General features: G+C 41.7%; 1 protein-coding gene across 1 annotated transcript; it reads right to left on the bottom strand.

The window, feature by feature from the left end:
- Positions 1 to 7625: 7625 nt before the first annotated feature.
- Positions 7626 to 12672, bottom strand: DSPP (dentin sialophosphoprotein). Its single transcript, XM_014842426.3, has 4 exons — positions 12622 to 12672; positions 11489 to 11575; positions 10356 to 11354; positions 7626 to 9883 (listed from the first exon to the last, which is right to left on the bottom strand). Exons 1-4 carry the CDS (start codon positions 12670 to 12672, stop codon positions 7946 to 7948), a joined length of 3075 nt encoding a protein of 1024 aa, XP_014697912.3. The 3' UTR covers positions 7626 to 7945.
- Between the last annotated feature and the right edge of the window lie 1224 nt (positions 12673 to 13896).

Below are 13896 nucleotides of genomic sequence, written 5' to 3' on the forward strand. Positions count from 1 at the left end.
AAGCAAAAATTTTTGCTAGTGGGTCACTAGGGGTATTAGTGACTGGTGCCACTCCCATTTCCACCCCTTGGTTCATAGACTTACGAATCCTGGCTATCATAGAAAGAGAACCATATACTGAATGCTGATTCAGAGCACATTCAGCTTTCTGTAGAACCTTGCCCCAGCCCTGCAAAGTATTGCCACCTAGCTGGTATTGTAACTGAGTCTTCAAAAGGCCATTCCACAGTCCTATCAAGTCAATTACTTCAGGATGGTGGGGAACAAGGTAAGACCAGTGAATTCCATGAGGATGGGCTCACTGTAGCATTTCTTTTGCTGTGATTTGAGTTCCTTGATCAGAAGCAATTCTGTGTGGAATACCATGACAGTGGATAAGGCATTCTATAAGTCTATGGATGGTAGTTTTGGCAGAAGCATCGCATGCCAAGAAGGCAGATCCATACCCAGGGTAAGTGTCTATTCCAGTAAAAACAAAGCACTTCCCCTTCCATAATGGAAACAGTCCAATGTAATCAACGTGCCAGCAGGAGGCTGGCTGATCACCCTGGTGAATGGTGCCATATAGGGGCTCAGCGTTAGTCTCTGTTGCTGGCAGATCAGACACTCAGTGGTGGCCATAGCCACACTGGCCTTGGTGAGTGGGGGTCCATGTTGCTGAGCTCATGTGTAACCTCCAACCCTGCCACCATGGTCACTTTGTTCATGAGCCCATTGGGTGATTACAGGGGTGGCTGAGGAAAGAGGCTGACTGGTATCCACAGAACGGGTCATCCTAGTCACTTGGTTATTAAGATCCTCTTCTGCTGAGGCCACCCTTTGGTGAGCATTCATATAGGACATATTTTTTTGCCCACTCACAGAGATCTATTGACACACTTCTTCCCCAAATTTCTTTGTCACGAATTTTCCAATCGTGTTCCTTCCAAGTCCTTGACCATTCAGCCAAACCGTTGGCCACAGCCCATGCATCGATACACAGTCACACATGTGGCCTTTTCTCCTTCCAAGCAAAACGAACAACCAGCTGCGCTACTTAAAGTCCTGCCCGCTGCGAGGATTTGCCTTCACCATTGTTCTTAAGGGATATCCCAGGAAGAGGCTGTAGTACTATAGCTGTCCACTTTTGAGTGATGCCTGCGTATTCCACAGAACCTTCTGCCAACCAGGCCTAAGCCTTCTCTTCCTCTGTCAACTGAAGATAGGGAATGCCCCATGAGGTCATGGGTGCAGGCTGGGAGAGAGAAGACAGTGTGACAGGAGTGGGGACCATGGACATTTGGGCCATTTCAAGTAACCTACTTGTGCCTTCAGGGCTCAGGCCCAATCACTTATACACCACTTCCATTTGACTATGTATTGTTGCAAAGCATGCCCAACTTTATGGTTTCGTGAGTCCCGTAACACCCACTTCATGATGGGAAGCTCATGTCACATGGTAACTCAGTGACTGATGGTCAAGTGTTCAGTCTCTACAAAGGCCCAGTAGCAGGCCAAGAGCTGTTTCTCAAAAGGACTGTAGTTATCCACAGCTGATGGCAGGGCCTCCAAAATCCTAAAAGCCTATGTAGCAATTCATCTACTGGGGCCTGCCAAAGGCTCCAGACAGCAGCCCTTTCTGCCACTGCCACTTCAAGCACTATTGGATTTGCCGGATCATATGGCCCAAGTGGCAGAGCTGCTTGCACAGCAACTTGGACCTGTTACAGAGCCTTCTCTGCTTCTGGGCCACACTCAAAACTAGCAGATTTTGGGGTCACTCAGTAAATGGGCCAGAGAAACACACCCAAACAAGGAATACGTTGCCTCCAAAATCCAGAGGCCCACGAGGCATTGTGCCTCTTTATTGGCTGTAGAAGGACCAGATGCAACAACTTATCTCTCATCTTAGAAGGGATATCTCAGCATAGCCCACACTGCGGAACCCCTAGAAATTCCACTGAGGTAAAAGGCCCCTGAATTTTAGTAAGATTTATTTCCCACATGCAAATGTCTTACCAATAAATACAGAGTTGTTGCTACTTCTGGCTCACTGGGTCCAATCAGCATAACGACATGAATGCATCAATATAAAGGACCAGTGTGATATCTTCTGGAAGGGAAAGCCAATCAAGAATGCTGCAAACTAAATTATGAGATAGGGCTGCAGAGCTGATAGGTGTAGTGAAAGATGGGAAGTGCAGGTGAATTTCTGGTCTTGCCAGCTGAAAGTAAACTGCTTCTGCTGGTCTTTATGGACAGAAATGGAGAAAAAGACATTCAAAAACAAATTCCAGAAGAAGACTCAAATCCAGTTTAGAGATGGGAACTTTAAATACCAGAACTTGACCAGTTATGGTGGGCAGAATGGAATAGACAGAAAAGAGGTAAAACATGGACCTCACTATCTACATGAGGCAGGCAAGAAATTGGAGTGGAGAAACTATGCCATGCTGAAGGGTTTAAACAGAGAAGTCTGTGTGCAAAACACTGGGACTGAGAGGAAATGGCAATGTCTGTTCAGGATAAAGAGAGTAATCAGCAAAAACAACAACAACAAATCCTGGGAGTGATGCAAAGTCTGCCAGGTGGTCGTCTGGAACAGGCAACATTGAAGGAACAGGTGGGCACTGAGTCCTGCCAGAATTTGGGAAAAGGACTAGCAAGGCAAGCAGAGTCTGAGTTTAGCGGAAACAGATCTCCTGAGAAAGTAAAACTTAGCTCACACTGAGAGACTAAAAATCTACCCATCATTTGTCAGCCTGGAATGACAGACACAGATAAAGCCAGCTGCAAACTTAACAGAAAATAAGATCTCTCAAGGACACTGAGGCTGTAATGTGTCATAAAAAATAAAAAAAAAAAAACCTACTTTGAATGACTCCTGCTTTATTAATCACTGAGAAAGTTTATTCTCTAAAATCATAGATTATCAGAGACTTTGCTGTTTAAAATTAAATCAGTAAAAATAAAACACCCTACTCTTGCCTGGAGGGTCTAAGGCACTTTGACACAGAGAATCAGTCTCAACTTACAGCCCAGGTAGAGATTCGAAGAAGGGATTTCTGGATACAAGAGCCTACAGCCATCTTAACTTTGCACTTTCCAAGGACGCACGAGCCTGGGTCTTCTTCACACTCCAAACCTGATGTTGACCCCTTTAGCCACAGGCCTGCTTTGCTTTGAGCCTCTCAACATTGCTTCATTTAAGTATCGCCTAAATTCCACCCTTTCGCCAAATCCTCTAATAGTTCTCTCTTTTCTGTTGCTTGCTGAGATGCCCACCCGCCCGCCGCCCGAGGTTGTTCTGGTGGCAGTCTCCATCCTGCCCTGGGCTGATAAGCCTGATTGCATCAGACAACAGGTTTGCTCCTGGTGATGTTAGGCTGGTTGGGCTGGGACAATTCTAATCAGTCTACTAGAAGGAGACGATGAAGCTCTGTAGAAGCCCAGTTAGAAAAACCCAAGGGGTTGTCGCTTGGGGACAAGGTAAGAGCCCACTGCGGGAATCAGGTTATTAGGATCAGACAAGAAGTAAGTGTGCTTTGGTGCCAGCCTAAGTGTTGGTCTGTTACTGCCTGAGTATCTTTCGCCTCAGTTCACACTGGTCTGAAAATAGGGAGATAGAGTTAGGACAGCAGGGAAAGATTCAGTGGTTTCAACTGAAGAGAGTACTAGGGAGAAGGTAGGAGCTGGGAGCTAGCTGGTTGTGACTGAAATCTGGGACCAGTGACGGAATCTCAAGCCCAGCAGTCCCTGACTAGGGCCTTTTCCCGGGGCCTCACACAGGGAGATGCCTGGGAGTTAAATTCTGCAAGGGATAAAGCATCTCCTCCCCACAGACATGTCTTCATCTCTCTGAAGGGAAAAATACTAGGGAGGAAAAGAAGAAAGAGTAGAAGGAGGGGGATAGCCAGTGGAAAAGCCCAAAATAATGGACTTGGAGCAAGGGAAGCACCTTATTCTGAAGCTCTCTGTAGATGCGGTGTGTCATGCTAGAGCTGGGGCCGTGCAAACTAGTGGAAAACCCGTCGAGCCTAGTGTACTGGTGATCTTCAGACTTCTTATCATTTTTCTGAGCTACATGTGTACCCCGTGGGAATTGACTCATTTTTTTTCCTTTCTTTCTTTTTTTTTTAGCATATGAACCCACGATCTCTGTTCAGAGAGCAGAGGTTGGGAACACTGTGTGTTGACTTATTTCGTTCTCTAGAGGATTTGCCTGCAAGTGGCAATGAATGGATCACTGTGAGAACACGACCATATTTTCATCTATGACTGAACTATTCTATTCTGTTCCTGCTCCTTTTAGGGAGAGGAAAGTTGTTCCTAGTTATTTTGGTCTGAAGTTTTTCAAAACTTCCATTACAAACCATAAAGCAGTTTGACTTCTGGGAAGTTCTATTCCAGTTAATAATTTAAAATGTATTTATATGGTGAGGTATGACTCTCTAATGGTTATCTCTTTATAACCTATTTTAAGAAATAGATTTATAACAACAAAATAAACCGTTGCTACGTTTCCTGATTTATGGAACGAGCAGATGCAGAAGGAATTCCTGAGTCAGGTGAGAAGGAGAAGATGACCTCTGAGAGTCAGTTTTAAGATCCCGCGTCTTCAGTTGTATGTGGAGGAACCCACACAAGCCCAAATAAATCTTTAATTCCCAACAAACCCACCAGCACCATCAGGATAGCCTCTTGTTCAAAAGGTGACAACGTCACCTCACTCTTTTACTGCAACACAAACAAATCCAGACACCCATCCCCCACCACTCTTCCCCACCTCTCCACACATACGCCAACATTTATTTGTTTCTTTTTTTAACCACTGCTTCAAAAGTGGGAAAGAAACACAGGTTTGTAAGGAGAAAAGTGAATGTGAAAAGTAAATAAATAATTACTAGCAATAACTGTGTTTTACAATGCTTTCAAATTTTTTTTACTGCCACCAATAGTCAGAAGGACATTTTACATCATGTCCTTGGATATGCATACTTAGACATGTTTGTGTATGTATGTAGGTAGAGATAAATGTCGTCAAGTTTCACAAAACACCACATAGGATGCACTAAGTTTTTTATTCTTTCATTTTATAAAATGTTGATCATGAGTCACTAAATTGATATCATGAGCTACTAAATGAGTGGTAAACTGCAGTTTAAAAAGTACTGTTCTCATGGGCAATATTAGCAGACAGTTTTTAGTCTTTATTCCAGAAAATAACCCCAATCAATTTTGTTTTTTAATACCAGACTTCTTGTGTTCAAAGGATCTACTCCTGAGACATTCTTTTGGCGTGTCTCCTTCATATTTGCCTCGAAAGTCCAGAGGTCGATGCAGATATTATTATGTAAGAAAATCAGGGTCATAATCTTCCTTCATTGTTTCTGACATCAGGCCTAGATTTTGAATATCTCTTCTACCCCAAGAAACATTTCTTAAGGTGAAGTCTTTATAAGAACTGGCTTGAAATTTATCCAGCTTGGGCTATTGACTCAGGTGACACCTGCAGAGACTCTCATTGGACTAGAAATGGCTTAGAAAGTGACAGGAAAAAAGGGACAGATTAAATACTTGTGGCAGTTCATAAAATGAAATACAATGCAGCTGTGAAAAAGAATGTCGATCTGTGTGCTATGAACCAACAATATTCAAGTTATATTCTTAGGTTAAAAAGAGTAAGATAAGCACACCGTGTATAGTAGATTTCTACGTGTTTTGAAAGGGGGAACATATGTGCTTATATGTGCATAGGATATTTCTGGAAAGTTCCACAAGATATTAGTAATGGGAATTGCCTCTAGGGAAGAGAAATACAGGACCGGAGGTCTGGGATGATAGAGATTTAGTATTTTTGTATCTTTTCATAGTATTTGAAATTTTTATTTTATGTATACATATATTACTTTTTCAATTAAAAATTGCTAATTTTTAAAGATATGATGGAGGGAGTAATTACTTGCAAACTCATTAAGATGAAGGGAGTTTTCCTGTGAACAGTCACAGAAATAGATGTTTATTGTAACACCAAAATGCATTATCTCTTTTATTTACGTATCTTGTACAATTTACAGAGTTTCACATCCATTGCCTGACTTAGTGTTCATGACAACCTTTTGAAATCGGCGGGACAAGTACTAGAAGCCGCACTCTACAAATTAAAAAAAAACCCTGAAACCTAAAGGAGTTAAAATCTAGAGCATATTTTAAGGAAAGAAATTTGGAGTAATTTGCATGATTGTGATATAGTAGAAACCTGAAATTTTACAGTGTTATGAGTTGCCAAGTAGTTTATGAGTAGCAGAATTTTTAAAGCCTTTAGCACTAAACATTGACCTCTTAACTAAGAAACTCCTGCATAAAAGAGGAAGGAGGCAGAAAAAAAAACCCTGCTGAAACTCTTTGTGTAAAATACTCCTAACATTAGAATATAAATGATCAACTAATGACTGGTTGAAAGTTAACATAAAAGAACTTGCATTTGAAACTTCACTATACGGACTCTCACCTTTGAATTAGAACAAACCTAAAATTGCCGAAGTAGACAAAGAGGGAAATTATAAATCATCACTACTAAATCTTGAACAATACCCTAAAGGTTTATGGTCATGGTCATTGTATCTGCCAGTGTCCCCAGACAATCCCAATTTAGACTCCCTGTCCCCAAGTCATTATGGATAGCACCCCTTGCACTCTCAAAAGTATCCTAGTTTGGGTGATAAATTATAGCTCCACCCTATTAAATATCACACTCTAGTCTCATACACCTTCAAGATCTTCGTGTTCTAAAGTTTGGGCTTCATCTCAAAACTAAGAATTACCCTCATTCATGCAAAAGCTCATGCAAAATGATCCACTCTCAGATATGAGTGCATATATGACTCAAATAAAAAATATGTTTCCAAACGCTACCCACCAGCAACACTTGGCTTTATTGAAGAGATTAATATCTAGAAGGGAGTCTCAGGGCCTCATCTGGAAGTTTCGGCATGTGGGGGAGTTAAAAGGGAAATATGAACCAAGCTTGACTTGGTGAGACTTCTGAAGTGGAAGACAAATAACTGATTATACTTAACAGAGTTCTGAAGACAGAGTTCAAAAGGTGAAGCCCCCGCCCTGCTCCAGAGTCCTTCACTTACGTATTCATTTATTTTTTAATATTTAGAGAGTGGCTACTGGAGGCAAGACACTGTCCTAAGAGCTGCATCAGTTTTGTCAATAGTTTTAGGGACTTGAGGCTCAATTACCAGTGGTTTTAAGGAACAGAATACTATACATCAGATCTTGTTGCTTAAACAGCCTCTAAATGCTTTTCTGACTAGCACGCTTCAGAATTTTCATAATTTGTAGTTAGTCTATTCAATGATTAGAAAGATTATTCCCATGGTCCAGATAGGTTAAATCATTGCTGTGATTTTTTTTTCACCTTTCAATGTATTTCTTCCTTAGAACAAGCAAATGAATCAGTAGCCAAGCTGCGTATCATGGTAACAGCATCTTTACTCAGCAGCGAGCAGATCATCTATCCAGAAAATATAATTACTGAAATCTTAAGGCAATGCCACAGGTTGTTGATACGATGTGTTTGCTAGCTACACTCTCTAAAGCACTTGGCACTTAAGTTGAAGTTATGTAGCATGCGATTACTTGAGGTTTGTGTGTAAACTGTTAAAGGATGTTTTCATTGTTCTTTCACGTTTGGATTTACACTTTTAACAAAATCTTTTCAGAATATATTTTAACATGCATGCACCAAAGGTCATGCTTCCCAGTTCTCTCTCCGAGGCTGTGGGACTTGGTTCTGAATTGGACAGTTTGACTATTCCACTCATTGTTCACGTGCACGTTGACATATGTCTTCTGTTTATTTCTCCTCTTTCTTTGCTTACTTAGAAGTCTTTATTTCCCATCAATTATTCACCAGACTTTTCACAAAAGGAATCCTATGGGTTTTTCTTTCGTTCTAATCATCACTGGTCGAGTGATTACTATCGCTGCCTTCACTGTCACTATCACTGTCACTATCACTTCCGTTGTTGTTGTCATTACCAGACTTGCTCTTGCTGTCACTCTCATCACTGCTGTCAGATGCACTGTCACTGCTGTCACTACTGTCACTGCTGTCACTGTCACTGCTGTCACTACTGTCACTGCTGTCACTGTCACTGCTGTCACTGTTACTGCTGTTGCTGCTGTCACTACTGTCTTTACTGTCTGATTTACTGTCACTATCACTGCTGTCACTGCTGTCTGATTTGCTGTCACTGTCGCTACTATCTGATTTACTGTCACTGCTGTCACTACTGTCATCACTGCTGTCACTACTGTTGCTACTGTCACTGCTTTCACTGCTGTCACTACTGTCGTCACTGCTGTCACTACTGTCTGATTTACTTTCACTGCTGTTGCTACTGTCACTGCTATCACTGCTGTCACTGTTGTCACTACTGTCACTGCTATCAGATTTGCTGTCACTGCTGTCACTACTGTCTGATTTACTTTCACTGCTGTCACTACTGTCACTGCTGTTGCTGCTGTCACTGCTATTGCTACTGTCACTACTGTCTGATTTACTGTCACTGCTGTCACTATCTGATTTTCTGTCACTGCTGTCTGATTTGCTGTCACTGCTGTCACTATCACTGCTATCACTACTGTCGCTGCTATCACTGCTGTCTGATTTGCTGTCACTGCTATCACTGCTGTTGCTGCTGTCACTGCTATCACTACTGTCACTACTCTCTGATTTGCTGTCACTGCTGTCACTACTGTCTGACTTGCTGTCACTGCTGTCACTACTGTCACTGCTGTTGCTGCTGTCACTACTGTCTGATTTGCTGTCACTACTGTCTGATTTGCTGTCGCTACTGTCACTGCTATCACTACTGTCACTGCTATCACTACTGTCGCTACTGTCTGATTTGCTGTCACTGCTGTCACTACTGTCACTGCTGTTGCTGCTGTCACTACTGTCACTGCTGTCGCTGCTGTCGCTACTGTCACTGCTGTCGCTGCTGTCACTACTGTCACTGCTGTTGCTGCTGTCGCTACTGTCGCTGCTGTCGCTACTGTCACTGCTGTCGCTGCTGTCGCTACTGTCACTGCTGTCGCTACTGTCACTGCTGTCACTGCTGTCGCTGCTGTCACTACTGTCACTGCTATCACTACTCTCACTGCTGTCACTGCTGTCGCTGCTGTCACTATTGTCTGATTTGCTGTCACTACTGTCTGATTTGCTGTCACTGCTGTCACTGCTATCACTACTGTCACTGCTGTCACTGCTATCGCTACTCTCACTGCTGTCACTGCTGTCACTGCTATCGCTACTCTCACTGCTGTCACTGCTATCGCTACTGTTGCTGCTGTCACTGCTGTCTGATTTATCTTTGCTGCTGTCTGTTTTGCCATTGTCATTGCTCCCATTGATACCATTGCCATTACTGTCACTGTCATTAGTATCTGATGTGTTATCATTGTCATCATCATCTCCTTCTCCTTTTGAGTCACTGTCATTGCCATTATCTTTTGATTCATCAGAGTCATGAGAAGCATCTCCTCGGCTACTGCTGTTATTGTCATCTTCAGAATTGTCATCGCCATTGTCCTCAGACTCATCACTGCTATTGGGATCATCTCCTTGCATGGATTCATCATCTAACTCATAACTGTCATGTCCATCGCTATTACTGTCACTACCTGTTTTGCTGTGTCCAACCTTATTTCCGGCTTCTAATTTCTCACCAGGTCCTTGTATGGTGTCAACCTCTCCTTGTGTCTTGACATTTCCTTTGCTTACGATCATTCCATGTTGTCTTTTACTCTCTTTATCTTCGTTGACTTTCCCACCTTCTTTGGTAATATTGTTTCTGTTGTCACCTCTGGAACCTTCAATTTCTATTCCCTTTGGAAGGATGGAGAAAAGAATGATTAATTAGTGAATGTTACGCCGCGAAATTGCATTGGTCTGAGCAAGACTGACTAGGGAGGTTGGCCAGAGAAACAGGAGTTCAGCTTCCAGTATGTCAATCACATCTGTTTGTGAAAATGTGCTTTATTCAGTACTTGAAAGTACTCTGGTGTTTAGGTTACATAACAACCCATTCAATCCAGTAGGAACTTTGTAAACAGCTACATGGTACAACAATTATTTAGCACAAGATTTTGTAGAATTGTAACAAAATTTTCAGAAATATCTGCTTTTTAAAATTGTTCTGTATCAAAGTCTAATAAGGACTCTAGCTTTCCCAATAAATAATCAAGTAATTTAGGGGCCAAAATATATGAACACTTATGATTTATTTTTGTGCTACCATCAGTGGATGGAGAGGGAGAATTTAAACTGCCATTGAAAGAAATCAGGTTCGCAAACTAACCTTATCTTGGCTCTTCCCAATGGCACTTGGCTGTGATGCTTCAGTGAGTGCATTTTCCACAACTTTGTTTTCTCTGTGGTTGGGTTTTTGAGTGTCCTCTATTACTGGGCTATCATTGTCTTCTGGAATACCATCAGAAGCCTCCTCACTCTTGGAGGTATTGTCTCCATCAATGTCATGAGGATCTTCTTTGCCTTCAGGGGCATCATCTTCACTACTAATTGAATTTTGACCTAAGCTATTGTCACTGTCATCTTCTTCTCCGTGAACCTCAGCCTCTCGGCCGCTGCCGCTATCAGTGCCCTCTTTTCCATTCTCTGTTTCTTCATCTTCATTATCACCAGAGCCCTTGTCTTCATCCTCATCTGCTCCATTCCCACTAGAACTCCCATCAGAATTATCCAGGCCAGCATCTTCACTATTGCCAGCTCCACTTCCCCAAGGCGTTACTCCTGCTCCCTCATTCCCAATTGTCTCACCTTCTCTCTGAGGGGTTATTTCACCTGTATCACCCTCATTTCCACAGGAATTCCCACTTATTCCATCCTCATGGCCTGTGCTGTTACTGTTTCCGGCTACTTGATGTCCATCTTCTTGGACAAAAGTGGCATCCTCACTCTGACTTCCATCTCCAATAGCCCCATTTTGTGAATTCTTACCAGTATTTTCACTGATATTGCTCCCATTTGCCGTCCCAGCATTGTCAATGATGCTTACTCGTCCCCTGATGCCACTTGCTGTGGTGCCCTCTTCTTCTCCTTGTATCCCATCATGACCATATGTTTCTGGGTTTCCTGTGCCCGCATTCTGATCCCCAGCATTCCCCTCTTCATTTACTAACATAGAATGTGTAGAAGAGCTTTTCCTTCCCACTTCTGCCCACTCGGAGCCATTTCTCTCTCCTTCGTAACTGTCTTTGGTATACTGTGGCTGTCCTCTTTCATTTTCATGCACAGGTACACCACTTTCTTTGGTGGTATGATTGACATTTAATTCATCCTAGAAAAGAGGAACAATTCCAAATAAACTGTGAATATCATCGTGAAGTAAAGAAAACTGAAAAGAAGAGCATTAATTTTTTGAAAGTTAATGGAATCTAAAAACAGCTTAGAAACACATTTTGCATCCTGTACCTGTATTGGCGGTTTCAATTTTGCTGGAAGATTTAAATTCACAGATTTATCAACAGCATGTCTCTCCAATGGCTTGATTTGAGGAACCTACCAAAATGAAAGTAGTGGAAATTGAAAACACTCTTATTTTGTGCACACACACACATGTGCACACGTACACACATGTCTTTCCTTAAATGAACATAAAAGATATAACACAAAGGTTGAAGTGTAATCTAATCAGGTAGGAAAGAGAAATGGCTTGTTACAGGTCTTACGTAGAATTTCAACTGGGCATACAGATATTTGTCACAGTGGTAGTACCAATTTTATTGAAGTATTAACCAGACCACTTATCTCAATCGTAGCAGGGGAATAGTCTTTTATAAAAACTAAGAGAGAGGCTTTTGGTGTTTCTGTTCAACAAGCCTCTTGCAATAGCACAAGACCCACTCTAAGCATAATCCTGGCCAAAACCCCTAAGAGAGTAGTAGGCGTGACCTGAGCCAGTGCAGAAGCAAAAGCAAGTAATGTGCTACTTCTGTAACTTCAGGAGCACATTTGAAATAGTTGAGAAAATTCTCAACTACATAAATACTGAAGAGTTTGGTATTATAAAAATATATCAAAATGTTAACCATAGCAGCTGGCTAATAAAATTGCAAAAGGTTTAATTTTCCTTTGTTGGTGTTTATCTGTTTATTCCAAATGTTCTACAGTGAACATAAAACATAACTCTCTGAGTGAAACATTGGTTTTCTCCTATGTTGAAAAATCCTGTTTTTTCTATTTTTTTCTTGAAAATTTCCTAAATAATACAGGCTTTATTGATATTAAAATGAAATTCACAGGGCATGAGCAAAGGTGGACAAAGGCTACACGACTCCTGGGGATTGAATGTAAATTAATCTGGAGGAATTGTAGGAGCAATAATCCTTCTGACGAGATGCGGCTTTCAATTAGAGGATGGGAGCACGAACTGGAGTGCACATTTGATTTTGTTGCGACCCCAAATATATCTTGTAAAGTCTTTCACGCAAATTTGAATGTTTAGCTCAGTTTATCTGCAAAGTCTTAAGGAAATTAATATTTTTTTAATGTTAGATTAAAAGAGACAGCAGAGTAAGGAGGCTTCCTGAGGAAGGCATACTCACTGGAATGGCCCATGCTGCTGCCCAAATGCAAAAACATACAATTATCTTCATTTTCTTTAGGAATATTAATCAGTGGCTGTTTTTAAAGAAAAAACAACAACACGATATTACTTATAAAGCGAAAGATGATAATCACAGTAAAGTATTATTTTGGTTTGTGAGCAATTGCCTTTTTTCCAGGCGAGGAGTATGTATCCAATATGAGAAGAAGATTGTCAAGACTCAGTATTCCAGAACACACCTGGAGTGGTCAAAGAGACATGTGGGGACATCACCAGGCTCCACACAGATGTAGGTCCATAGACTTTTTCTGCCTATGCCAATGAAGGGGCACATCATGTAGTTACAAAGTGCATAAGCATGACTTTGTCATTCTGCTGTTTTTGATGGTAATGACATCAATTCTGAAGAGTTTTGATCAAGTATTAAGTAATTCTGCTAAGATTGTGCTTAAAAGGTGAGGCACTTATCATCCTCACCCCAAATCCACCCAATTGGGTCATCCTAGACCGTAAGGGAAAGACACTGCTAGCATGAGGGAGCCCAGGATAGTGGAAAGAACGTGGAGCTTGGATTCCGAGACCTGGGTTCAAATTCTACCTTTGTTGCTTGATGTGTGAGCTTGAGAAATTTCAGTAGCTTTACTAAGCCTTTGTTTCCTCTGTCTGGGAAAACAATCACAGCTGCACTTCAGGATCGTTCTAACTATCTTAGCAGAAGAATCTTCTCTGAGACGCATTCTCTGACTTCATTTCCAAGGGCATTTGGTGTCTCTCTCCTTTCTACACGCAGCAGCTTCTGCACACCTCACGGGCAGCACGTTGCACTGTTTTAAAATAACCTGGTCTCTTATAGGTCCCCCTGACCTCCTGCGAGCTCCTACGGCCCAGAAGAGCATCTGGGCGATCATCGTATTCCAATATGCAGCACAGAAAAAGACGTGTGAATGTTGTTGACGAATAGATACTTCATGGTATAAACAGCGCCAAGCACTGTTTCTGGTGTTAGCAATCTCTTAATAAATGACAGCAATCATTATGTGGGACTTCCAAAAACATGACCCTTCATTCCTGTTAGGATTCACATTCAGAAATGGACTATAACGTATTTTTGACACATTGGAATAGATATTGTATGGTCTGTGTGAACCAAAAACTTAAATTCCTATTTACTGCAAGCAGGAGTTCTTGATGTAATGATAAAATTACTACAGAAGGGAAGGAAGAGTTTTACTCCTATTTCATGAATTCCCACTGAGTTTATAGATCAGAATAC

Source organism: Equus asinus, chromosome 3, assembly GCF_041296235.1.
Source record: "Equus asinus isolate D_3611 breed Donkey chromosome 3, EquAss-T2T_v2, whole genome shotgun sequence".
NCBI lineage: Eukaryota > Metazoa > Chordata > Mammalia > Perissodactyla > Equidae > Equus > Equus asinus.